The sequence below is a fragment of the Phocoena sinus genome, chromosome 20 (assembly GCF_008692025.1).
Source record: "Phocoena sinus isolate mPhoSin1 chromosome 20, mPhoSin1.pri, whole genome shotgun sequence".
In the NCBI taxonomy this organism is placed as follows: Eukaryota; Metazoa; Chordata; class Mammalia; order Artiodactyla; family Phocoenidae; genus Phocoena; species Phocoena sinus.
In genome coordinates, this window is record NC_045782.1 from 51,049,999 (window position 1) to 51,073,038 (window position 23,040).

General features: G+C 58.8%; 2 protein-coding genes across 2 annotated transcripts; one reads left to right on the forward strand and one right to left on the reverse strand.

The window, feature by feature from the left end:
- The first annotated feature begins 1,318 nt into the window (after positions 1 to 1,318).
- On the forward strand, positions 1,319 to 15,443 carry QRICH2 (glutamine rich 2). The gene is made up of 17 exons (XM_032617513.1): positions 1,319 to 1,326; positions 1,512 to 1,657; positions 2,259 to 2,344; positions 3,017 to 3,114; positions 3,631 to 3,745; positions 6,949 to 7,209; positions 7,919 to 8,041; positions 8,129 to 8,203; positions 8,611 to 8,775; positions 8,890 to 9,011; positions 9,564 to 9,629; positions 9,899 to 10,000; positions 10,433 to 10,669; positions 11,155 to 11,302; positions 11,647 to 11,734; positions 12,505 to 12,630; positions 14,428 to 15,443. Exons 1-17 carry the CDS (start codon positions 1,319 to 1,321, stop codon positions 14,595 to 14,597), a joined length of 2,136 nt encoding a protein of 711 aa, XP_032473404.1. The 3' UTR covers positions 14,598 to 15,443.
- A 1,717-nt stretch (positions 15,444 to 17,160) lies between these two features.
- Positions 17,161 to 22,816, reverse strand: UBALD2 (UBA like domain containing 2). The gene is made up of 3 exons (XM_032617128.1): positions 22,421 to 22,816; positions 21,971 to 22,033; positions 17,161 to 18,323 (listed from the first exon to the last, which is right to left on the reverse strand). The coding sequence occupies exons 1-3, from the start codon at positions 22,538 to 22,540 to the stop codon at positions 18,006 to 18,008; spliced, it is 501 nt and encodes a 166-aa protein (XP_032473019.1). The 5' UTR covers positions 22,541 to 22,816; the 3' UTR covers positions 17,161 to 18,005.
- Between the last annotated feature and the right edge of the window lie 224 nt (positions 22,817 to 23,040).

The following is a 23,040-nucleotide window of genomic DNA, read 5'->3' on the forward strand; positions in this document are numbered from 1 at the left end:
TTGGTACCTCTTGGGGTAGATCAGCACGGACTTGTAATATTTCGCATGGATCAGCAGGGCTTGCCGTCACCTGGTTTGATGCAAGTCGCTGCAGATCAGCAAGGTTTTGTACAGCCCAGTTTGGGAACGTCTGGCTTCATACAACCTGGCACAGAGCAGCATGATACGATCCAGCCCAGTGCAGGTCAGCCTGCTTTGGTCCAACCCAGTATAGGTCAGCCTGGTTTGGTCCAACCCAGTGCAGGTCAGCCTGCTTTGGTGCAACCCAGTATAGGTCAGCCTGCCTCGGTCCAACCCGGTGCAGGTCAGCCTGGTTTGGTCCAACCCAGTATAGGTCAGCCTGCCTCGGTCCAACCCAGTGCAGGTCAGCCTGGTTTGGTCCAACCTGGTGCAGGTCAGCCTGGTTTGGTCCAACCCAGTGCAGGTCAGCCTGGTTTGGTCCAACCCGGTGCAGGTCAGCCTGGTTTGGTCCAACCCGGTATAGGTCAGCCTGCTTTGGTCCAACCCGGTATAGGTCAGCCTGCTTTGGTCCAACCCGGTGCAGGTCGGCCTGGTTTGGTCCAACCCAGTATAGGTCAGCCTGCTTTGGTCCAACCTGGTGCAGGTCAGCCTGGTTTGGTCCAACCCAGTGCAGGTCAGCCTGGTTTGGTCCAACCCAGTATAGGTCAGCCTGCTTTGGTCCAACCTGGTGAAGGTCAGCCTGCCTCGGTCCAACCCGGTGCAGGTCATCCTGGTTTGGTCCAGCCTGGTACAGGTCCGCATGGCTTTTTTCAACCTGGTGTATCTATGCCTGGCTTGGTTCCACCTGGTGCATATCCACCTGGTCTGGTACAGCCTGCTGGCTATCCACATGGCTTGGTCCAATCTGGTACCTATCCACGTGGTTTGGTTCAACCTGTAATAGATCAGCATTGGTTGAGGCAGTCTGGTACAGATCGAAGCTTGATACCACCAGGCACAGAGCTTCATGGCTTTCCAACATACCATGCAGATCCTCGAAGTTTTATATCACCACGCCCATCCCAGCATGGTGTGGCACCTCCTGGCAGAGATCAATATGGTCGGGTGTCACCACTCGTAGCCAGTCAAGGTTTGGCATCACCAGGTATAGACCGAGAAGGTTTGGTACCACGAGAGACTTATCAACAGGGTTTGATGCGTCCTGGCCCAGACCAGCATGGCCCAAAACCATTACGCACGGGCGTGGGATCTGCACGCCAGGATCAACAGCATTTGGAAACACCTGAACCAGAGCAGCATGACCGGGCACATTCCGTCCCAGACTCCCATGGCCCAGGCTACCAAGGTGTAGACCAGTATGTCGAGGTGGGTTTGGATCCAAATGAAATACGTGACTCAGTCCGACCTGGAGTTTCTGTTCAGACTTCCCCAAGCCAAGATGCCCCCCTTCTCAGGAGCACACGCTCCCTTGACTGTTTATACCGAGGCTTATCAGAAAGGAGTGATGTCCAGGGTGAGAAACGTGATTCACTGGATAAGTTGGCTCCTAGCTTCCCCACGGCAGTGGAAACATTTCGTCTGTTGGGAGAGCTTACCAGCCTCTACGTGGAGCTTAAGGAGAACATAAAGGATCTGGATGATGAACAAGCTGGCCAAACAGACTTGGAGAAGATCCAGTACCTGCTGGCACTGATGGGTGGGTGCTGCGTGCCCAGAGGAGAGGCTGCTGTCCTCCTCGCTTGGTTTCATCCTTCTCTCTCCCTGGGCCTCTGCCTGAGGCCCTGAAAACAGCATTTCCATTCTTAGCCATTCTGGGTTCTCCCATAGCCTTCAGGGTCCAAAAGATGGGATTGAACCGGTGGGAATAACGGAGCCTCAGGGGAGGAGTGAGGCGGGTTCTTGTGTCTTCGCCAGACTCTCTGGAAAGCAGCTGGGAAGATGTTGGGATGAAGGGAAAGTGATTTCATGGGGTTGGGCAGGGAGAGAGAATGTTGAAAAATTAGATTTAACCTCTGCACATTCACAATTCTAGCCCCAGAGCATAATTAAGATTTTAGAGTTGGGTGGAAATTGTGGGTAAGTGGTCCCACAGCCCTTTAGGATATTAAGCGTTCGGTGGACTCTTTAGAGCTGAGAACGCTTATCGCCTAAAAGGACACTCCTTTCTTCCCATCCCCTCTCTCCAGCCCCCAGGAAAAGCAGATAAATGATATGTGTTGTTCTTGATTGTGAGGGCTGGGATTGGGAGCCCATGGGGAATCTGACGCTTCTGACTCTAAGGCCTCGATTCTCCATAGTCAAGGAGTCCATACCCGCTGACCTGCAGGAACAGCTGAAGACCTTAAAGGCCTTGACCAAAGAAGTCCAGCAGGAAAAAGCAAAAGTAAGTAAGGGAGGGTCCTCCTACTTGGCCTTCAAGTGCCAATAATCCCTTTCATTTGCATTTGGATAGATTACACAGTCCTTTCACTTTCATTATTATCTCACTGGACCTGTACAGTGCCCTCAGATAGGAAGCACACCTCAGGTATCCACGTGTTTATTTCCTGGATCTAAAACCTGACATTCAAAGCTATTAAGATTCAGTTGGGCCAACAAGGAGGCCTGAGCTCCTTTCATTACATGTGGCCATTTCCAATAAAAGCCACTGTCACTGGAGCAGCCTTGGAGCCAAGTTCGTGGGACTGTCTGGGACCAGCGGTCATGGCGAGGGGCTGCTGGGTCTTCAGTCATTCTTTTAATGCTAGCTACCTGCATCCATGGGATGGATGGATGGGTGGATGTTAGGAAGGGACCTTGGGCTTTGCCAGAGGGTTGGATAGGATTAGGGAATGGGGGCGACTCCCTGGTGGTCCAGTGGTTAGGCGCTTTCACTGCTAGAGGTCAGGGTTCAATCCCTGGTCCAGGAACTAAGATTCCCACAAGTTGCGTGGTGGGAATTTTTTTTTTTTAAAGGATTAGGGAATGGGGGAGGGGCTTGCTGGGGCTGCAGAGGTACGTTCGGAAAGCAGAGATCTCAAGCCTGCCTGACCCTCCTCTAACATTGGATTTGTAGCTGGAGAAGGTGAACAGGATCCTGGAGGGGGAGGGAGAGCAAGAAACAGGAAAGGAGGTGAAAGCTGGCCAGCTGAGCCTGCAGCTGGGTATCCTCAGGTAAAATCCCCCTGCCAAATGCAACTTCTGTCCTGGTATCACATGTTCTCAGCCAGGGAGGTGATAGAAGCCTTTGGTTCACTCATCCCTGAACTGACCACTATCTTTGAGCCGCATTGTGTCTGCTCTTCAGGTTGTCTGTATCTAGTTCAAGTTGCTAGTGGAAGTTTCCCAGGTCCTTAAAACAGCTCAGCACCAGGGCTTAGAAGAACCAAAAAAAAAAAAACCCAAAAGCCTCTTAGATTCTGTCCCCAGTTGGAGGCTTCGGAGCATTTGCTGGAGCCCCTCAGAGCCGTCTCTGTGCAGTGCCAGGCCTCACCCCCTAGAAGCCTCTCAGGCCAGCACACTGGGCACCCACCTCCACGACAGGCGGGGCCTTGGACCCCTTAGACAGAGCTGGAGGGGAACGTGAAAGAGCCCCGTCTGCCTCCTCCATCCCTGATGGCCGGGGCTCAGCACTGCTGGGCCCAGGCCCCTGGGCCGGTGGTGGGGCCGGACCATCTCTCATGCATACAGAGTCACCGTGGCTGACATCGTGAAGGAGCTGGCAGAGCTGAGGGAGAGTCAAGAACGGGGCAAGGTCAGCATGGAACATTCAGTCTCCGAAGCCTCCCTTTACCTGCAGGATCAGGTGAGGATTCCACACTCTCCAGCCACAGGGACTAGGGCCCTTCGCAGAGTTGGCTGTGGACATTGGGGATGGTAGACTCTTACCTGATATATAATTTGCGGATATTTTCTCCTGTTCTGTGGGTTGTCTTTTCACTGTCTTCCAAGTGTCTGCCTTTACATCTTTTGCTTTTTAATTGGAGTATAGTTGATTTACGATGTTGTGTTAGTTCCAGGTGTACATGCCTTTACGTCTTGAGTGTTACGATCCTTGGTCACCCCAGAATGTTCCCAGCGAGGAGCGCTGGACTAGGAAGAGCCTCTGAGTGCTCGCGGAAGGATCAGATGGGCAAAGCCACTGGGCCCAGGAGTCCCACGTCAGGAGCCCCTTTGTGCTAGAGGCCCCGTTCTGGGCCCACTCCAAGTTCGTCAGGACAGTGGTTTGCACCGTTTCATGACCCAGAGCTGATTGTCAGGCCAGCAGGAGGACAGCAGTAGATAGTGTGTTTAAGGGTCATCTGTCATCCCAAAGCTCACACCTGAGCTCAGCAACCTCCGGGGCTCCCTGGGGCCACACCTGGGAGGGCATCCACTCCCTGCTGGGCAGGCTCGGCCTCTTGACTCTTCAGAAGCGTGTCAGCTCTTCTGGTGGCAAGAGTCTTGCTGAGCTCGGGCGAAAGGGAGCCTGGCTGAAAATACATACGTGTAGAGGAAATAGGGAAAAGCAGAATTTCCAGGCCAAGCGGGCAGTCTGGCCGGGGCCACCACCTGTCTGTCTTTCTGTGTGTCTGTCTTTGCCTCTGTGTCGCCTTCCTTATCCATCTCTCTCAAATACCCGCACATCTCTCTTCCCTTCTGCTCTCAGCCAGCTTTTTTATCTCTCACACACAGTCCAAAAGGGCTGCCCCAGGCCTTGCAGTGTTACGCGCTTCCAAGAAAGGGGGCCTTAGGTTGGTGCAGTCCCTGTCTCTAAGCCAGGACAAGACGTCACAGGTCTTTGGCCAATCGGGTGTGTAGCTGGGACCAATCATTTGTGGGGACAAACTGGGACCATGGGATCCAGACGAGAGCAGAAGGGTGAGCGGAAGGAGTTTGTTCCCAGCCGGGCCATGAGAGACCCCTGTAGTGGTAGCACTTATCACATTCTCTCTCTCTTTTTTTTTTTATTGAAGTGTAGTTGATTTACACTCTTATATCAGTTTCAAATGCACACCATAGTGATTCACTGTTTTTATAGATTATATTCCACTTAACGTTATTATGAAATAATGGCTCTATTTCCCTGTGCTGCATAATATATCCTTGTGGCTTTTTTGTTTCACACATAGTAGTCTGTACCTCTTAGTCTCCTACCCCATCTCGTCCCTCCCCCTTCCCTCCCCCCACTGGTGACCACTAGTTCGTTCTCTAGCTCTGTTGAGTCTGTTTCTGTTTTGTTACATTTACTAGTTTGTTTTATCTTTTAGATTCTACATATAAGTGACAACACACAGTATTTGTCTTTCTCTGTCTGGCTTATTTCACTAAGGATAATACTCTCTAGGTCAATCCATGTGGCTGCAAATGGCAAAATTTTCATTCTCTTTTATGGCCGAGTAGTATTCCGTTTTGCGTATAATAAACCACATCTTCTTTATCCATTCATCTGTTGATGGAAACTTAGGTCGCTTCCATATCTTAGCTATTGTAAATAGTGCTTCCGTGGACATTGGGGTGCATGCATCTTTTCGAATTAGTGTTTTCATTTTCTTCGGATAATATATACCCAGGAGTGGAATAGCCGGATCATACGGTATTTCTATTTTTAGTTTTTTGAGGAACCTCCCTACTGTTCTCCATAGTGGCTGCACCAATTCACATTCCCACCAACAGTGTAGGAGGGTTCCGTTTTCTCCACACCCTCTCTAGAATTTGTTACTTGTAGACTTTTTGATGATGGCCATTCTGACTGGTGTGAGGTGATATCTCATTGTGGTTTTGATTTGCATCTCTAATGATTAGCAATGTTGAGCATCTTTTCATGTGCCTGTTGGCCATCTGTATGTCTTCTTTGGAACAATGTCTGTTCAGGTCTTCTACCCATTTTTTAATCAGGTTGTTTGTTTTTTTGATATTGAGTTTATGAGCTGTTTATATATTTTGGATATTAACTCCTTATGGGTCATATCGTTTGCAGATATTTTCTCCGATTCCATAGGTTGTGTTTTCTTTTTGTCGATGGTTTCCTTTGCCGTGCAAAAGCTTTTATTTATTTATTTAAAAGAATCGATTTTATTTATTATTTATTTACTTTTGGTTGCGTTGGGTCTTCGTTGCTGCACACAGGCTTTCTCTAGTTGTGTCGAGGGGGGCTACTCTTTGTTGCGGTGCGCGGGCTTCTCATTGCAGTGGCTTCTCTTTGTTGTGGAACATGGGCTCTAGGCACGCAGGCTTCAGTAGTTGTGGCATGCGGGCTCAGTAGTTGTGGTGCACAGGCTTAGTTGTTCCGGGCATGTGGGATCTTCCCGGACCAGGGATCAAACCCATGTCCCCTGCATTGGCAGGTGGATTCTTAACCACTGCACCACGAAGGAAGTCCCCAAAAACTTTTAAGTTTAATTAGGTCTCATTTGTTTATTTTTGCTTTTGTCTCCTTTGACTTAGGAGACAGATCCAAAAAATATTGCTACGATTTATGTCAAAGAGTGTTCTGCCTATGTTTTCCTCTAGGAGTTTTATGGTTTCCAGTCTTACGTTGAGGTCTTCAATCCATTTTCAGTTTATTTTTGTATATGGTGTGAGAAAATCACATTCTCTTATTGTTATTTATGTTCTAGATGGGGACAGAGCATGTGTGAGCCCACCATTCGTGTCCCCAGGGCCTGGAGCAAGGCCTGTGTGTCGGCAGGGTGTTTGTGGACTAACGGACGTCAGCTCTGTAGGATTTAGCTAGAGATGTGTTCTCACACTGCACCAATGGGCTGGCTGGAGAAAGGTCCAGAAGCCTCCTTCCTGAAAGGGCTTTATCAGCATCTGTGCTACCCTCCCTGGGAGCTCTGGTCACTATTTGATGGATGGAGGTCGAGCGCCTCCCATGTGCTGCACACCCTGGGAGACACCGAGGCCGTGGGACGGCCCAGATCACGGCAGGCCAGGGCAGAAAGCGCTCGCTGGTGGCGACCGCGTGGATGCGGCGTAGCTGGGCCTCGCTCACTGCCCTGCACCCGCCCTCTCGCCCGTGCCCAGTTAGACAAGCTCAGGACGATCATCGAGAACATGCTGGCCTCGTCCTCCACGCTGCTGTCCATGAGCATGAGTGCGGCCCCGCACAAGCTCCTGACCACCCTGGCACCCGGCCAGATCGACCCTGCGGCCACCTGCCCAGCCTGCAGCCTGGACCTGAGCCACCAGGTCAGCATGCTGGTGCAGCGCTACGAGCAGCTCCAGGACGTGGTCAGCAGCCTGGCTGCCTCCCGGCCCTCCAAGAAGGCCAAGCAGCAGAGCCAGGTGATGCCGCCTGCTTTCCTCCGGTGCGGCCGCTCACGGCCCGCCTGCACGGAGCCCCTCGGGGAGTCCCCGGGGGAGGGATGTTTGGGCCACTTTTCCATGATGGAGCCCTTTAGCGACCGCACGGAAGTCCCTGGTCTTTCCGTAGGGTCGCAGCGAGGGCAGCCGTAGAGCTGGCTCTGGGGATGGGGCACCATGGGGAAGAGCTGGCTCCGTGGGTGGGGACGGCACGGCTGGCTGAGGGGTGGAGCAGTGCCATTCACATGCCTCGGGACGCTGGCGTAGCCTTGGGATTCATCGCTCCTCCTTCATGCCGGTCTTCTGGACTCCTTCCCACTTCCCCTCCAAAGGGCAGGCCTGCTGGTGGGGCAGGGAGTAGCACAAGTCCCCGAGGCCTGCCTCTTAGCCTCCAGAATTCAGATTCAGCTCCGGGTGGGTGGCGAGGCTGTAGCCCACACCCCAGCTCTCAGGGCAGCAGCTCACCACTCCTGGGCCTTGAGACCGCCTCTACTGACCACCCACCCCGGTGGACCAGGTCCCTCAAGGCTAGTCCATGGGGAGGTGGGGAATTGTGGCGGCAACCGAGGAGATCCAGAATGGGGTCTGAAGTCGTCCTGTCTGCCGGGTGGTGTTTTAAGGGCTGACTTACCAGGGGCGGCAGTACCCCTGCAGGTGCCCCAGGGAGGCTGCCTTTGTCCTTCTGCTGCAGGATGAAGAGCTACTGGGCCGTGTGCAGAGCGCCATCCTGCAGGTACAGGGCGACTGTGAGAAACTCAGCATCACCACCGGCAACCTCATAGAGGACCATCGGCAGAGGCAGAAGGACATCGAAGTGAGGGCGGGCAGGGGGTGGGGGCGGGGCCGAGGCGCGGCCCCAGTTCCTCCTTGTGCCTTATTCCCTGCTCGCTCGGCCTCCCAGGTGTTGTACCAGGGTCTGGAGAAGCTGCAGAAGGAAAAGGCCAACAGGGAACACCTGGAGATGGAGATCAGCGTGGTAAGGCTAGGCCGAGGGGCCACCTTGCATCCCAGGGAGGTCCCACCGCTCGTTCTTCAAAAGGCTGAGAGAGGGGCTTCCCTGGTGGCGCAGTGGTTGAGAGTCCGCCTGCCGATGCAGGGGACGCGGGTTCGTGCCCCGGTCCGGGAGGATCCCACATGCCGCGGAGCGGCTGGGCCCGTGAGCCATGGCCGCTGAGCCTGCGCGTCCGGAGCCTGTGCCCCGCAACGGGAGAGGCCGCGGCAGTGAGAGGCCCGTGTACCGCAAAAAAAAAAAAAAAAAAAAGGCTGAGAGAGGAGGCGAGTCCGACGGGGGATGTGGGCTCAGTGCTGGCGCTCCCACTGCAGGGAGGGGGGGCCCCCCGTGGCTCTCTCCCACCTGGGGGGCCTCTTCCTCTCTCCGGGCAGAAAGCCGACAAGAGCGCCCTGGCGGCCAAAGTGAGCCGTGTCCAGTTTGACGCCACCACGGAGCAGCTGAACCACGTGATGCAGGAGCTGGTGGCCAGGATGAGCGGGCGGGAGGGGGACTGGCAGAGGATGCTGGACAGGCTCCTGGTGGAAATGGACAACAAGGTGAGGGGTGGGAGGCTCCAGGGCCCCCTGGACTGGGACAACGCCCTCCTCTCCGGGCGCCGCAGGCCCCACCTGCTTCCTCAGAGCTCACCTGGGCCCCACCCTCACCCACAGCTGGACCGCCTGGAGCTGGACCCAGTGAAGCAGTCACTGGAGGATGGCTGGAAATCCTTGCGACTGCAGCTCAAAGAGCGTCCTCCGCTCATCCAGGCGGACGAGGCAGCCGCCATGCGGAGGTGAGGCCTGGAAGGGGTGAGGGCAGGCGGGCTGGAGGTGTGCTCAGGGGGAACGGTTGATCTTGCCTGGGACCATCCCGCAGTAGGAGTGACAGAGTTTTAGAGCTTGAAAAGCTCTTCTAGCTCAGGCCAGTTCACATTACAGCTGAGAGAGGGAGGGGAGGGAGGCGTAAGGCTCTCTGGGCACAGGTGGGAGGGGGTCCACAGCCCCCAGAGCTGAGAGCACTCCTGCAGGGCCTGGCCCATGGCAGCCTGAGTCCCAGGATTTCCATTCCTGGCCGCCAGAGGGCTCCCGAGGCTTACGCAGGGCAGTCCTGGGGCGCTTGGGAACCCTGCCGGCTTTGGGTTAGGGTAGGTGGGTGCTGGGTGTGTGCCCAGAAGCGGACACGTCTAGGAGCTGGTGAGTCTGGTGGCCTGGGGCCCGTCACCCTGGGCACTGAGCGTCCAGCCTGCCTGGCCCACAGAGCGCCGAGCCCGCTGGGTTCTCTGTCTCCCGCATTCGGGACCCTCTGGGCAGGGCGCTCACCCTGTGTGTGTTCCACCTCCTCACAGGCAGCTCCTGGCACACTTCCACTGCCTCTCATGTGACCGTCCCCTGGAGACGCCTGTGACTGGACAGTGAGTGGCCCCAGCTGGTGGCCACGATGGGGGCGGGCTCGGCAGGGCTGCGTCTCCTGTATCCCAGGCCTGTCTCCACCTCCTGTTGGCTCCTGCTGTCTCACCGTTCACTCTGTACCCCCCCGGCTGCTCCTACCCCAGCCTTCAGCCCCCCACCCCTGCCCGGGCGGGGAGGCTCCTCGGGCAGGTGCAGTGTGGGGAGTGGGCGAGGGGCTTGGACGATGGGGTTCCTCACACTCCAAGCTTCCCTTCGCTCTGTCCCTGCCCAGAGTCATCCCCCTGACTCCTGCGGGCCCAGGCCTGCCCGGGCACCGGTCCATCCGCCCCTACACGGTCTTTGAACTGGAGCAGGTCCGGCAGCAGAGCCGCAAGTACGGGCAGCGGAGGGAGTCCTGTACAGGGCCTTGCAGGGGGCTCTGGAGGGCAAGAGTGGAGGCTCCTCCTCACACCTGGGGGGAGCAGTAGGGGCGGTGCTGCTAGTGCTGACGGAGCTCCCAGCTCCTCCCAGGGTGAGAGCCTCGGAGGAGGAGAGCGCTGACCTAGTACCCGCCTGCCTTTGGGTCCCTGCTGGGCATCCTGGGGGGACACTGCCTCTGAGACCCCCCCGTCCCTGCTCGTACCGGGCATGTGAGGGAGGGAGGCGGTGGCTCCACCGGTGGGTGGGATTAGTGGGTGGGGGGCGCGTTTCACGCCCTCTGGGGCTCCTGCCCTCCTCCCCACAGCCTTCCCACCTCCTCCTTGAGGGGAGGCTGCCGGGGGCATGGCTCACCCCTCTGCTGCCCCCCCCCCCCCCCGCCCCGCAGCCTGCAGCTGGGCAGCGCTGCCCTCCCCTGGGGCAGCCTGGGGCAGACGGAGCGGGGCGTGGGGCGCCTGCGCAGCATGCACTCCAAGATGCTGACGGACATCGAGAAGGTGCAGATCCACTTCGGGGGCTCCGTCAAGGCCAGCAGCCAGATGATCCGCGAGCTGCTGCACTCCCAGTGCCTCAGCTGCCCCTGCTACAGACGGTGGGCGGCCGGGCCGGGCCCCCGGGGCAGGCGGTGAGCTTCGGCCCACTCACAGCCCACCCACCACCGAGAGCCTGGCACAGAGCAGGGGGAGTGTGTGTGCGTGTGTGTGAACGTGTGTGAACATGTGTGAGTGTGAGAGAGCATTGTTCATGTGTATTGTACGAGTGAGAGAGAGTGTGTGTGTGTGTGTGAGATTATGTGTGTGCCTGAGGGGTGGGGCCTGTGTGTGGGAGAATGTGTGTATAAAGGTGTAAGAGAATGTATGATTGTGTGTGAACGTGTACGTGTATGAATGTGTGAGAGTATGTGTGAATGCGTGTGTGTGAATAGGTGTGTGGACACATACGCGTGAGTGTGTGTGTGTGTGTGTGTGTGTGCGGCCTTCAGGGTGGCCGGCCGGGCCATCCTGCTCACTCACCCCCTGCCCTGTCCTGGCTCGAGCGCTGCCCCCCGCCCCACGCTAGGCATGTCCCCGGCCACACCTGCTCCCCGTGACTCCACTGTCTTCACCGCAGGCTGCCAGATGCGGCCGATCACACCTACCGGAGGTCGCCCCGGAGCTGCGGGGGCAGCCACACCCTCACCTACCCCTACCGCCGCAGCCGCCTGCAGCACCTGGCACAGGGCCTGTACCCCACCGAGGAGATCCAGATCGCCAGGAAGGTGAGGGGCACTGCCGTGATGCCAGGCTCTCAGGTCCCTCTGGAAAAGCCACCAAAAGTCCCCTCCTGGGCCCTCGGCCTCGGGGAGGTTTCTTAGTCAGACCTAGTCCAAGCGTCAGGTTCTTATCCTTTCCTGGGAAGAGGAATGCCAACCCGGCCACCCGCCCACCTGGCACTACCGCCTCCACCACGGGCCCCCCCCTTCCCCCTGTGGCTCGGCCCTGGTGCCGCCCAGAGCCCCCTCAAGGGCTCTGAGCACCGTTTGGTGCCGGCCTCAGGCGAGGACCACCCTCTGGGAGGCAGGACGGGAGGGCAGTGCTGAGCGGCACTCGCCCATCTCCACAGCACGACGAGGTGGATATCCTGGGCCTGGACGGACATATTTACAAGGGACGGATGGATACAAGGCTGCCGGACATCCTGAACAAAGACAGTGAGTGTCCAGGTGGCCCAGAGGCCCCTCAGCCTCCTTGCTTGGGGCCCACAGGGTCCATCCAGCTCCTTAAGGCCCTTCTTGTGGCCACCAGGCCCTGACTGCCTTCCTCCACCTCCCTGACTCCAAACGTTCAGGTCTCCAAAAGCCTCCGGGTCAGTGTTTGCAGAAGGGGTACATCTGTCCAGTCTCAGCCAACTAGCTGGGATGTGGCCCCATCTTTCCTTGCCAGCTTTTATCCTCAGATGCCACCCCAGTCTTCCTGCCTAAGCCTCTGTTTCCAGCATCACCGAGGCCAAGTCCTACCCCTTCTTCATAACTCAAAATACCCTCTCCTGAACCCCCCACCACTTTGTGAATCACCCGTGTCCTGGAATGTCCCCTTCCAGTTAGCCATCCTGAGGTGTGCCATTTGTCACTTCCCACCGTGTCTCACCGCCACGTATGCACCTTTCTAGTTGCCTCCCCTCCCGAACCATAAACCTGGAGTCAGAACTCACCCAGCACCTGGCATGGGGCTGATGTCTGTGGGTGGATATCCGAGTGAGTGAGTGGGTGGATGGATGGATGGACAGACAGATGGCGGGGCGGACATTTCGGTGAATGAAGTGCTTACAAGGGGGCATATCCACGAATAAAGATGGAGAAGGACACCAGCTGAGGCTGGCTGTGACCAGCAGCGCTGCAGCCCTCTCCCCATCCCCATGGGTCCCCACAGGGCTCCCACCCGATGTCTCAGCACTGCCCCTCCCCTCCACTGTCTCCATCAGATTCGGGGGTAAAGCATAAGGCCAAGCAGTCCCGGCCCCACGTGCACCGGCAGCAGTCACTCAGCGACAGCAGTCAGCTGCCCTCACGGTCCCAGAGCGCTCAGATGCTGGCTGGCAACGACTCAGGTAGCTCCTCTCTGGATGGAGGGTCCTTCCGGGTGGCCTAGGCACTGCCCCTTGCCTCTCCTCCTTGGCCCGCCAGACCCCTTTCATGCCCATGACTGGTATATACCTTTATTTCCCTGGAGAGAGGAAGGGCCTGGGAGCTGAGGGACGGGATGCAAGGGAGGAGAGAGAAAACCCTTCATTGATGAGAGCTTGATAACGCGCCAGGTCTGTGGTCAGATACTGTTACTGCCCCCATTTCACAGAAGAGGAAATAGGGACAGAGTTGCAGCCCAAGCTCTGGCTCCAGGCCCGAGTCCTTCCCCTGCTCACATGTGCCGACTCTCACCTGCCCAGTGAGATGACACCTGCCAACAGCTCACCTGCTCAGTGAGATGACAAACCTGCCAGCGGGGCTGGAGATGCACGTGGATGCGCCTCCTGGGGAGGGGCTCGAGGAGCCCACCCCAGGGCCAGGCTGAGCAGAGCTATAAATAAATGTTTAGGAAAAAGCTTGGGGCCATGCAGCTTCTCTGGTCCTGGCTCAGGAAGGTGGAGTGAGAGGGAGGGGCCGCTGCAGGTCGGATGGCAGACCTCACGCAGCCTGACCATTAGGCCATGGAGCTAAGCCCCCTGGCCTGGAAGGTCCCCCAGAGTCCCTGCTCTTCCCAGAGGGGCTAAATCCTGCCTGAAAGCCAGAGGGCTAAGGGTTCCCTTGGGGTTTGGCTACACATGGGGCCAGAGAGGGACAGTGGCCTGGAGCTAGGAGGCTGGATCACTTCCAGGTGACTCTGAGCACCTCTCCCCCTTCTCTTGACCAGTTTCCTCATCTGTTGATAAAAATCCTCAGCTGGATTAGGGCTGCTTAGTTAGGCTCCCCCTTGAGAGCCTAAGAAAGGTGCTGACTTTCTTCCCATCAAAAGCTATGCATCCACAATGCTTTGCAGCTACTTCCGGAGGTTCAAGGACCACCCCTACCTCCTGCCCAGGTTAAGAGCCCCAGCTACACCCCCCTTCCAGTTCCAGCATTCAGTGAGCGCCTGGAGGAAGCAGAAACAGAATAAGCAGAAACAGAATAAGTGGTGGTCATGTTGCCTCGCCTCTGTTGAGGGTTCCTCACCGGCCAGGCACTGCTGAGGAGCTTTCTACTTACAAACCAGTCTTCATCCTCATGCATTAAGAGGCAGGGACCACTGTTGGTCCCACCTACAGCTGAGAAAGCCGAGGCACAGAGAGGTTAATGTATTTGCACAAGGTCACACAGCTAGGAAGCAGCAGAGCTGGAGTTCAAAGCCAAGCCATCTGGCCCCAGAGCCAGCGCTGGTGACAAAGGGTAAGAGCCTGGGATGGAGGATTCAGCAGTGGACCGACAGCACAGGTCTGTGGCTCTTGGTTCCGAGTTGATTTCTTGGGGGTACTTAGCTTTTTTCTCCCCAGCACTCCACTGTCTACTCCAAGGGCACTTAAAACGTGTGGAAGCAGCAGCAAGAGGGAGGGTAGTGTTAGGGAAAATTCCTGCAACTATTTGTGTCAATATTGCCTAAACAGTCCCTGTATTAAGAGGGAACGTTACCAAAGAGGCAGGCTCTCAGCCCCTGGTGAAAGCTTGTTTATTTTTAACTCAGATTATAAAGGAGTGTGACTTGGGGGCTCGTATGAGGGCTTGCCACCCCCCCCACCCCGCTCCAGCATGATGCCCTAGCTCGGCCTGGCTACTGGGGCTGCTCTCGACTTCCCTGGGCTTCGCGCTAGCTGGGGTGGGCCGCTGGCGGGCGTGGGAGCGAGACAGAGCCAGGTCTGCTCCCTCCTGTCTCGCAGATTCTTCTCTTCAACGGAAAGACAGACCCATCTCCACCGAGGGGCGCCTCTCCCAGCCAAATACATCTCACCTGCCCAGTGAGATGACAAACCTGCCATCGGGGCTGGAGATGCACGTGGACGCGCCTCCTGGGGAGGGGCTCGAGGAGCCCACCCCGGGGCCAGGCTGAGCAGAGCTATAAATAAATGTTTAGGAGAAAGCTTGGGGCCATGCAGCTTCTCTGGTCCTGGCTCAGGAAGGTGGAGTGAGAGGCAGGGGCCGCTGCAGGTCGGATGGCAGACCTCATGCAGCCTGACCATTAGGCCATGGCCCCCAAACAGGTTGAGCTGTTCTCTGAGGGTGCCAGGGCTTCGAGAGGGCTGATTGTTGGACCCAGGGCCAGGAAGAGGCAGCACAGGCCAGACCCCAGGCTCCGGGGACTGGCGGGCCTGCAAGCGATCTGCCCTCTCCTGACCCCGGCTGGACCCGGTGCTGTGGCCTTCTCTGGCACCGGCACTGCCTTCCATCTGGGGAGGCTGGCCAGGGCACTCTGGTGAGGTTGGGATGCTTCATGTCTGTGCTTGAGCTGTACCTTGTGTATCTTGGAGCAAAGGTAAGGGTGGCAGCCCTCCTGCTGCTGGCAGGGAGGCTCCTGGCACATCCTGGGCAGGGAGCGGTGCCACCAGCACCTGGGAAGGTTCCTGTTTGCTGTCCTCTGTGGCTTACCCTTGAGTGGCTGCTGCAGACGCAGGAGGGGCGCAGACCCAGGGGCCGCCAGGGCTAGGTCGTGTCCCTATTCCCCTCCCCTCCCCAGGAAGATAGAGCAGAAGTGTGCCTGGCATTTGCCAGGGGGTCTTGAGGCCTGGCCCTTGCCCTGCTTCAGTGTCACCCCAAACAGGCCAGAGGGCTCACTGCCGTCCCCCAAGTCAACTGTTAGGGACAAGCGCGTCCCCAGTCAAAGCCCCAGGGACAAGGGAGTGCTGCCCCGCACCCAGACGGGGGCCTCTGCAGTCATGGAAGCAGTTTTCTGCCTTCAGATCTGTTCTCAGCAGCTCCCTCCTCCAAGGTGGGGTTCCCTCCCTCCCCCCCACCACCCCCAGTCCCCTCTGACATGGGAAAGGGATGTCTGGGCCCAGTAAGAGGGCTGCTTCAGGGTGTGAATTGAGGGATGACAGAGTCACACAGGAAAGTGTAGCAGGAAGTAACCGAGGAAAGGGTTTCTCCCTCGTCCCCCTGTGGGCACAGGAGGGTGGAGTTGGCTGGGGGTGTCATGGGTGGGGAAGGCGCTCCCTGCGGGAAGGGGCATCCCCCATCTCTCCCCATCTGCTGAGATCCCGTTCACTGTTGAACGCTGGGGTCCCAGTCGGCACCGCCCACACCCCTGCACCCTTTTCTCTGCAAGGGGGCAGCAGGGCCAGGCCCAGGCCGCCTCTGCTCCTGCCTGAGAAATGTCAGGTCACTGGCTCCGTGTCCCTGCTCTAGAGTCCAAATTCACCAGCTTGGAAGGGAGGAGCGGCAGCCAGTCCTCCCCGATGCCCCCGAAAGGATGAGGGGTGACATTCCCCAAGGAGCCCAGGCCACCCCTGCCTCCCCACACCTGGACCTGCCTGCCTACGCTCACCCAGGCCGCCCAGCACTGGCCGCCCACGTGCCCACGAGGGGCCTTCCCCTTCCAGCCTGGGAAAGCACAGGTGGGCAGAGTGAGGGGTGCGGGTGGGAGGAGTCTCACAGGTTTCCAAGGAGGAAACAAAACTGAAACGACAAACCCAGCTTCAAAGTACATGACCACATGCAGAGGGACCAAGGACAGCTGCGTCCCCAGTTCTGCTCCACTCCTGCAGGGGCGGCCCCACAGGTGACCTTGTGAAGACACACGAGGCCCAGGAGCAGCACGGGCTGGCCTGCCAGGTGGGGCCCTTCCCAAGTGTCACTGCACGTTGGGCCTGAACCTCCAGGCCCCGCAGTCCTGATCGACAGCAGTGCCCGGGCTGCTGAGAGAGGGAGGGAACGAGCCCACTCACACATTGTTAAAGGGGTTTTTTTTTTTACGGGGGGCAGGGGGCTCAGGAGGAATCCCAGCCCTGGGGCCAGCCACCCACTCCTCCATTTGGGCGGACAAGCTCCTCACGCACCTGGCCACCTGCGCTGGAGTCTGAGAAGAGCCCAGCTGCCATCACTGCTGCTTCCATTCCAGCGCCTGAAGGCCGGGCGAAGGGGGGAAGGGAAAGGAAGCCAGTCCTCTTGGGGACCCACCCAGTCTCTGTGGCTCCCTGATCGCCTCGGTTGACCTTTGGGACAGGGCCACACAACATGCACATGGGGACAGGTTACCCCAAAGGAGGCTGAGGGCAGGGACGGCAGAGACAGGCTCAGTGGCAAGTGCCTGGGGGAGCAGGCAGAAGCGTGGGGCTGCCATTGGGCCCCCAGGCGGGGAGGCAGCTCCCCCACTGCAGGCAAAGACAGGGGCTCCGGGGCTGAGGCCTAGCCTGCGGTGGGCTGCACGGTGGTGAGAGCCAAGGGGAGAGGGTTACCGTAACCAAGCCAGGAGCTGTCCTTCCTCTCCTCCCCACGCCCAACCGGATCCAGCCTGTCGCATGGCCCCCTGGCCGGGATGCCCCTTATCAGAGCATCCAGACCCGCCACGTGGCAATGGAGCTGGTCCCCCAACCGCAGCACAGCCGAGAGCCTCACCACCCCTCTGCCCAAGGAACACGCTCTCCACACCAAGGTAAAGAAAGGCACCGCAAACCAGGCAAGTTAGAAAAGTCTCTTTTAAGTTTTAAATTAAAATTTCACCCTGGTGAGATGACTGATTTGGGAACTAAATCCAAAGGCAAGCCCTCCACTCTGTTGTCCGCGGCTGGGCTGCATGGTGGAAGAGGCAGGGCAGCTATGGGGGTCAAGCCCACTGGCAGAGCCCGGGCCTCTGACCCCAGTTGGCTCTTAAAGTCCCGCACAAGCCCTGCACACCTAGATGGAGACGGGGGTGACACCGGCAGAGGCGACAAGAGCTGGAGAGCCACTGGCTGGGGGTGGGGAGAGCCTCAGGACGGCGAAGAGGGCCCACACCTTCAGCCAGCTGGCGCATCCCTCCTGCCGCCATCACGTGGAGTGGAGAGGTGGTGGTCCTTCTCCTGATTCCAGAAGGTGTGGCCTTTGGGAGGAGGCAGCCGGCAGACACTTTGTGACTGCAGGATCACACCACCTGGCTTCCAAGCACCTGCGCCCGGGACCGGGGTGGAGGGTGGGGTGCTGGCCCAAGGGGAGGCTTCTCTGGCCCTTCCCCGCTGACCCAACACCCGTCAGCCAGCCCCATTCTCACATACATTAGTTACTTTTATATATTCATATATATATTATAGTTATATATTAAAAAGAGAAAAAAAACTTGCCTGAAGAGAAAACTCCTGAAGGACCCAAGTGGCTCAGGAAGTTTACTGTCCCCTCCACCCACAAAAATTCTCTTATAAAATCTTCCAGTGCGATCTTCAGGAAACCCCGCCCACCCCAGCTCCCCCCACCCTGCCCCGGCCCTCCTGTGTCCCCACGACCCTGGACTGCCCCCCAGCTCCAGCCCAGCGCCCGGCGGCACCCAGTCTCATCTCTGGCCATCCATCGCAGCCACGGCTTTCTGCTGGGTGCCCCCCTGCTGTGCTCCAGGCGGCCACGTGGGCTGCGGGTGGTGGAGATGGTGGAAGCTGTGGGCCGTGGGGGAGGAGGGTGGGATCCAGGCGGCCTGGTGGCTGGGCGGGGACGAGGCCCAGAAGGGGCTGAAGCTTGCGGGGGGGGAGCAGGCCACCGCGGTCATGGGGCCGTTGTTGTTCTGCAGGCCCTCGGAGGCGCGGAGCTTGGAGAACATGGCCAGCGCGTCGGGGAAGTTGGGCGGCGTGGCAGGTGTGTTGCTCGGGGTGCACATCTGCTGGGAGAGAACACTGGGGTTGCGAGGGCTGCCTGCACCGCCCCCACCCACCGCCCCGATCCCAGGCCACTGTCTGCGGGTCCGTAGAGCCTTCCCACGGGGCGCACCCACGCTGGGCCCTCCTTCCTCCCCGTTTTTCAGTCCGTAAGAGGTTTCAGCAGGACAAAAGCACCCCTTGCACCCTGAGCCAATAAAAACAGAAAACCGGGGGCGGACTCCTACAATTTTTGTCAAAACCAAAGAGTGTTTCCTGAGGCTTGGGAATGACGCTCTGAGTGTCAGAAGTAGACGGTCAATTCCGGCAGAAGCTAGGGTGTCAGATTGAAGCCAGGACAAGGGAGGCAGCCCAGGACACCACCGCTGAGCGCCTCACCCTGGGTGAGAAACCAGCTGGCTCCTCAATAGTCCGCCCTCAGACGTTCCGAGGTTGTTAGCCAAGGGAAGGCGGCCAGATCCAGGATCTCCCTCCTATGCCAACCCCGGGGAGGCTGCACTGGCTTGGTGCTTGGGTCCGTTCCACATCCACAGCGCCAGCCCGCGGGCCTCGGGGCCTCAGCCTGCGCTCTCTCACTCCTCACCAGGGTGCTAGGGCATTCTGATGGTCCTCTCGGTTACAGATGAGGAAACTGAGGCCCAGAGCTCAGGTCACTGGACCAAAAACACACCGCTGCAGGGCACAAGTCGAGAAGCCCGAATCCCGGGGCTCCCGGGTCTGCAGGCCCAAGCTCTTAACCTCTACCCAGCCCCACTCTGCACTTAAAGAGTCAAGTGCAACTTCATGCCTGGGCTCCCCGAGGACAAAAACTGGCGTCTCCCAGCAGGCTGCCCTTGGCCAGATGCTGCCAGTGTCTCGGTACGCTCAGCCCCTCTCAGCCCGCTTTGTGAGGGCAGCTGCAGACATCCCAGCATCTGCTGTCTTCTGCCACCACCGTGAGCAGGGACCCCAGCCAGGAAGGGCAGGGGCTGGGCTGCTGGGCGGTAACTGGCAGCCTCCCTGCAAACAGCGGGGACCGCAGGCCTCCCAGCCCTGTGGCGTGGGGGGCATGGGGGTGCCACCCCCCTGAGCACTTCACCAGGGTGCACGGAACAGGCGGCAGAGAACAAGGCCTGCCCAAAGCCAGTTCTGACCCCGCAGCAGCTTCTCCCTTTCCCAGGAAGCCACGGGAGCCCTTCTTTGAATTTCTCCTAATTTTAGCAACACCGGCCCCTCCCCCAGGCACAGGGCTCAGGGAGCACGATTCTAGGGCTCCTCACCTTGCTCCCAGGGCTCTGTCCCGGGAGCTTCCACAGCTCTACAATTAAACCCCAGCCCAGAAGGAGGACAGGCCCACGGGAGGGGGGCAAACCCCCTCCGATGAACTGGGCCGGCTCCACATCAGCAGCTGGGGCGCTCCAACCAGCGTCCTCTCCAGGGAGGCCACAGGACCCGGCCTGGCCCCACCCAGACCATTTCCCTGCTCCCTTCACTCCTCCCCGGCCCGCCCCCACCCCCCCCAGGGCTGACTTCTCGGCAGCAGGAAACAATGAATGGGGGGTTGGGGGGGACAGGCCAATTGCATCACAGCATCGTGACCGACTTCCCCAGTTCACCGAGCCAGTGGAGCCTGTCTCCTCAGCAGCCACCCTGCCCCCCGCCCCCGACAGCGGCAGCGGCAGCGGCCTGGATCCGGGGCAGGCCTGTGCCCACCTGCCTGTGTGAGCTCGGGCAAGTCCCTTAACCTCTCTGGAGTTTCTCTCTACTTCTATAAAACCAGGGGTTTGGACCAGGTCCTGTAAAAGTCCCTCCAGCTCTGCTTCTAATAGCTATGGATGGAGCTTTCCAGCTCTCAAGCACACCCAGCGTCCACTGCACCCTGCTAATGTCCTACTGCTTCGCATCCAGTGTCTTTCTCCTCTTCCCGGCCCTTCCCAATCTAACCCAGGAGCCCTCCCTTATCTAGGAAGATGCCTCCGACTGTGTATGTACAGTCATCTATGGGACAACCATTTATCAGCAGCTCTTGGGCCTGGGTCACTTCTGGTATTTTTAATCTAACATTTTTCTTTGATTTATATTATCTCTAAAAAAAATTACCAACTCCTTGAGGGCAGGGATGGCGTTCTCATGGATACACCGATCATAATGTCTGTTAAAAAACCAGCCACAGCCCTTGAGGGAAGCTTCAAAAAGATTACAGTCCCTCAGGATTTGCAGGGAAGGAGCAACAGAACCTAAAAGGACCATCAGTCCCAGCTCTCGGGGGCGAGCCCCTCTGTTCAGGGCAACACAAAGTGGCTGTGCTGGAAGCCTGGGCCTTTTGAAACGACCACAGTTGGTGGAACAAACCTCAAGGCCCCTTTAGGAGGAGACGGAGGCAAGATGGAGGCAAGCTCCAGGCTCACACCCGAGCTTCCCATGGTCCGGTACAGGGGAGGGTCCCCTGGAGATGAACCCCTCTTGGGTTTACCAAGAGCCCAGCCTCAACTGCCACAGCCCTGCAGCCAGCGTAATTCTCATCATATTCCGATGCGCTTTTGTTCTTTGATTTATACAAATAGCATATGGGCTATTCCAAGAGAAGAGCTGGTTAAAAGGGTCAAAACAGACCCCTCTCTACTTGTCCTTTGCAACTAGACGAATACAGAGCGCCAAAGACAAGACACAGCAGAGGAACCATTTGCAGCTTCTCCAGGCAAGGCAGCGGCTCTGAGAAGGGAGCCACGGGCAAGGACACCAAAATGCCAAAAATGTACTCCAGAAGCCATAACAGATCTCCTGGGGAATCATGTTTTACAATCCCTATCTTGAGGCCCTCCCCCCACCAGCAGGGCTAATAGGTAACTAGAGAGGTAGAGAAGGCATTCAATCCTCTAAAGTGAAAGGGATGTCCTATGCCTGTGGAAAGCAGGGCAGGAGGGCAAAGGCCCAGGCCTGGGGCCAGCTTGGAAAAGAGAAGAAAGCAAATCCAGGCCTGAACCACTTCTGTTTCCTGTGTTTTATGTATCTTCACCTACTGAGATTAAACGCATTCTTGGCTTATCTTGTCAAAAATCTGTAAGTCTTCCACGCTCAGGGTAGGTCTTTTTCCATGAACAGGAAAGAGTGAACATAACTCTCTGGGTAGAGCCCAGCTCCCAGGCCAGGGTGGATTTATCCCTTTCCTGTTCTCTGCAGAGCTGGGTTGTCTGGATGGGGGGCTGCCACTCCAACAGCAAGACGGGTGCTCCATATAGACAGACATTCCAGGTCTCAGTCCCCTCGGGGCCCTTCACTCGGCCCGGGTTCCCCCGACGTCTAGTTGTCGTCCGAGCCCCCCTCCCCACTCCCTGCCAGCCGGCTACTCCGCCGGCCACCCTCGCCGCCCTCCTAGCCCCTGGCCCAGGGGGAGCGCCGAGCACAAGGCCTCAGGTCGAACTACAGCAGCCCAGGAGGCCTGACCGCAAAGTTGGGCGAGCCAGCCGGCCCTGGGAGCCGCTCTTTCCTGGAAGACATTTTGGCTCTTTGTTTACATCGCGGCTCGGCGCTCCCCGGCAACATGGCTGTCACCGTCGGTGCCTGACAGCGGCCCCCGGCCCGCACCCTCGGCCGCCCGGGTGGGCTGCGGCCGCGGCGAAGCCGGCCCTCCAGCCCGCCGGCCCTCCCGCCGGAGCCCGGCCACACTTACCATCTGGTGGTGGTGGTGGCTGTTGGGAATGTTGGTTTCTTGGAAAAACGTGCTCAGGGCGGTCTGCGGACAAACATAGCGGCAGGGCGGCGGTTAACGGGGACGGGGCAGGAAGCCCACCGGCCGGCCCTGCCCCACCGGCCGGGCTCATCCGCAGTGTCCGCGGCGCCGCGCTCGGGCCGCCGGGCCCGACCCCTCGGACGGACGGCCCGCGTCGCTCGAGGGGGCGTCCCCAGGCCGCGCGCGGAGGTACAGGGCGGCAGGGCCCCGCGCCCCACGCGAGACCACGAGGTCGCTGAGCGCCTGACGGGGCGATATAAATAGAGCTTTCCTCCCCCCACCCCCTTCCGTGGCGCGCGGCCGGGCGCCCCGGCCTGCGCCTCTGTCCCAGTGCCGGCGGCCGGGGAGCGGGGCCGGCCGGGAGCACTCGCTAGCTCGGCCCGCACGCACCTCGAACTGCCAGTGGGCCGCCTGCAGCAGCTGCTTCGCCTGGTCGGCCGCGCAGCCCGCGGCCAGCACGAACTGGTTGATCATGACCTGGTGCCGCAACTCATCCATGTTCACCGACATGGCTCCGGCCGGCGCCCCCTCCCGGGATCGGCGGCCGCGGGAGGCCGGCCGCCCTCGGCTCGCGCTCGCCGCCGCCCGCGGCCTCCGGACCCTCGCCCGCCCCGCCGCCCGCCGGGCGAGTGTTGTGGTCCGGCTCGCGCGGCCGGCCGACACCACAAACAACAGTGCGGGGCGGGGCCGGGTGTCCCAACGTTCGGGGGCCGCGAGCCGCCGCCGCTGATTGGCCCGCGCCGCTCGGCCGGCGCCCGGCTCCCTGGCAGACGTTCGATTCGAATCCTGCGGCCTGCGGGCCCGCACTGTTTCCCTTTCTGCCTGGCCGCGCCCATTGGCGAACGTCGGCGCCGTGGGGCTCCCCGGTATTGGTCGAACGCTGTGTTTTGGCTCGTCCTGGCTCATGATTGGCCACGGCCCGGCGTCTGGGGAGGAGCCGCGCGCGCTGATTGGTCTCCCTTGGACCTGTTTGAACTCAACTTGAAAACCTTGAGTGCCTGCTGATTGGC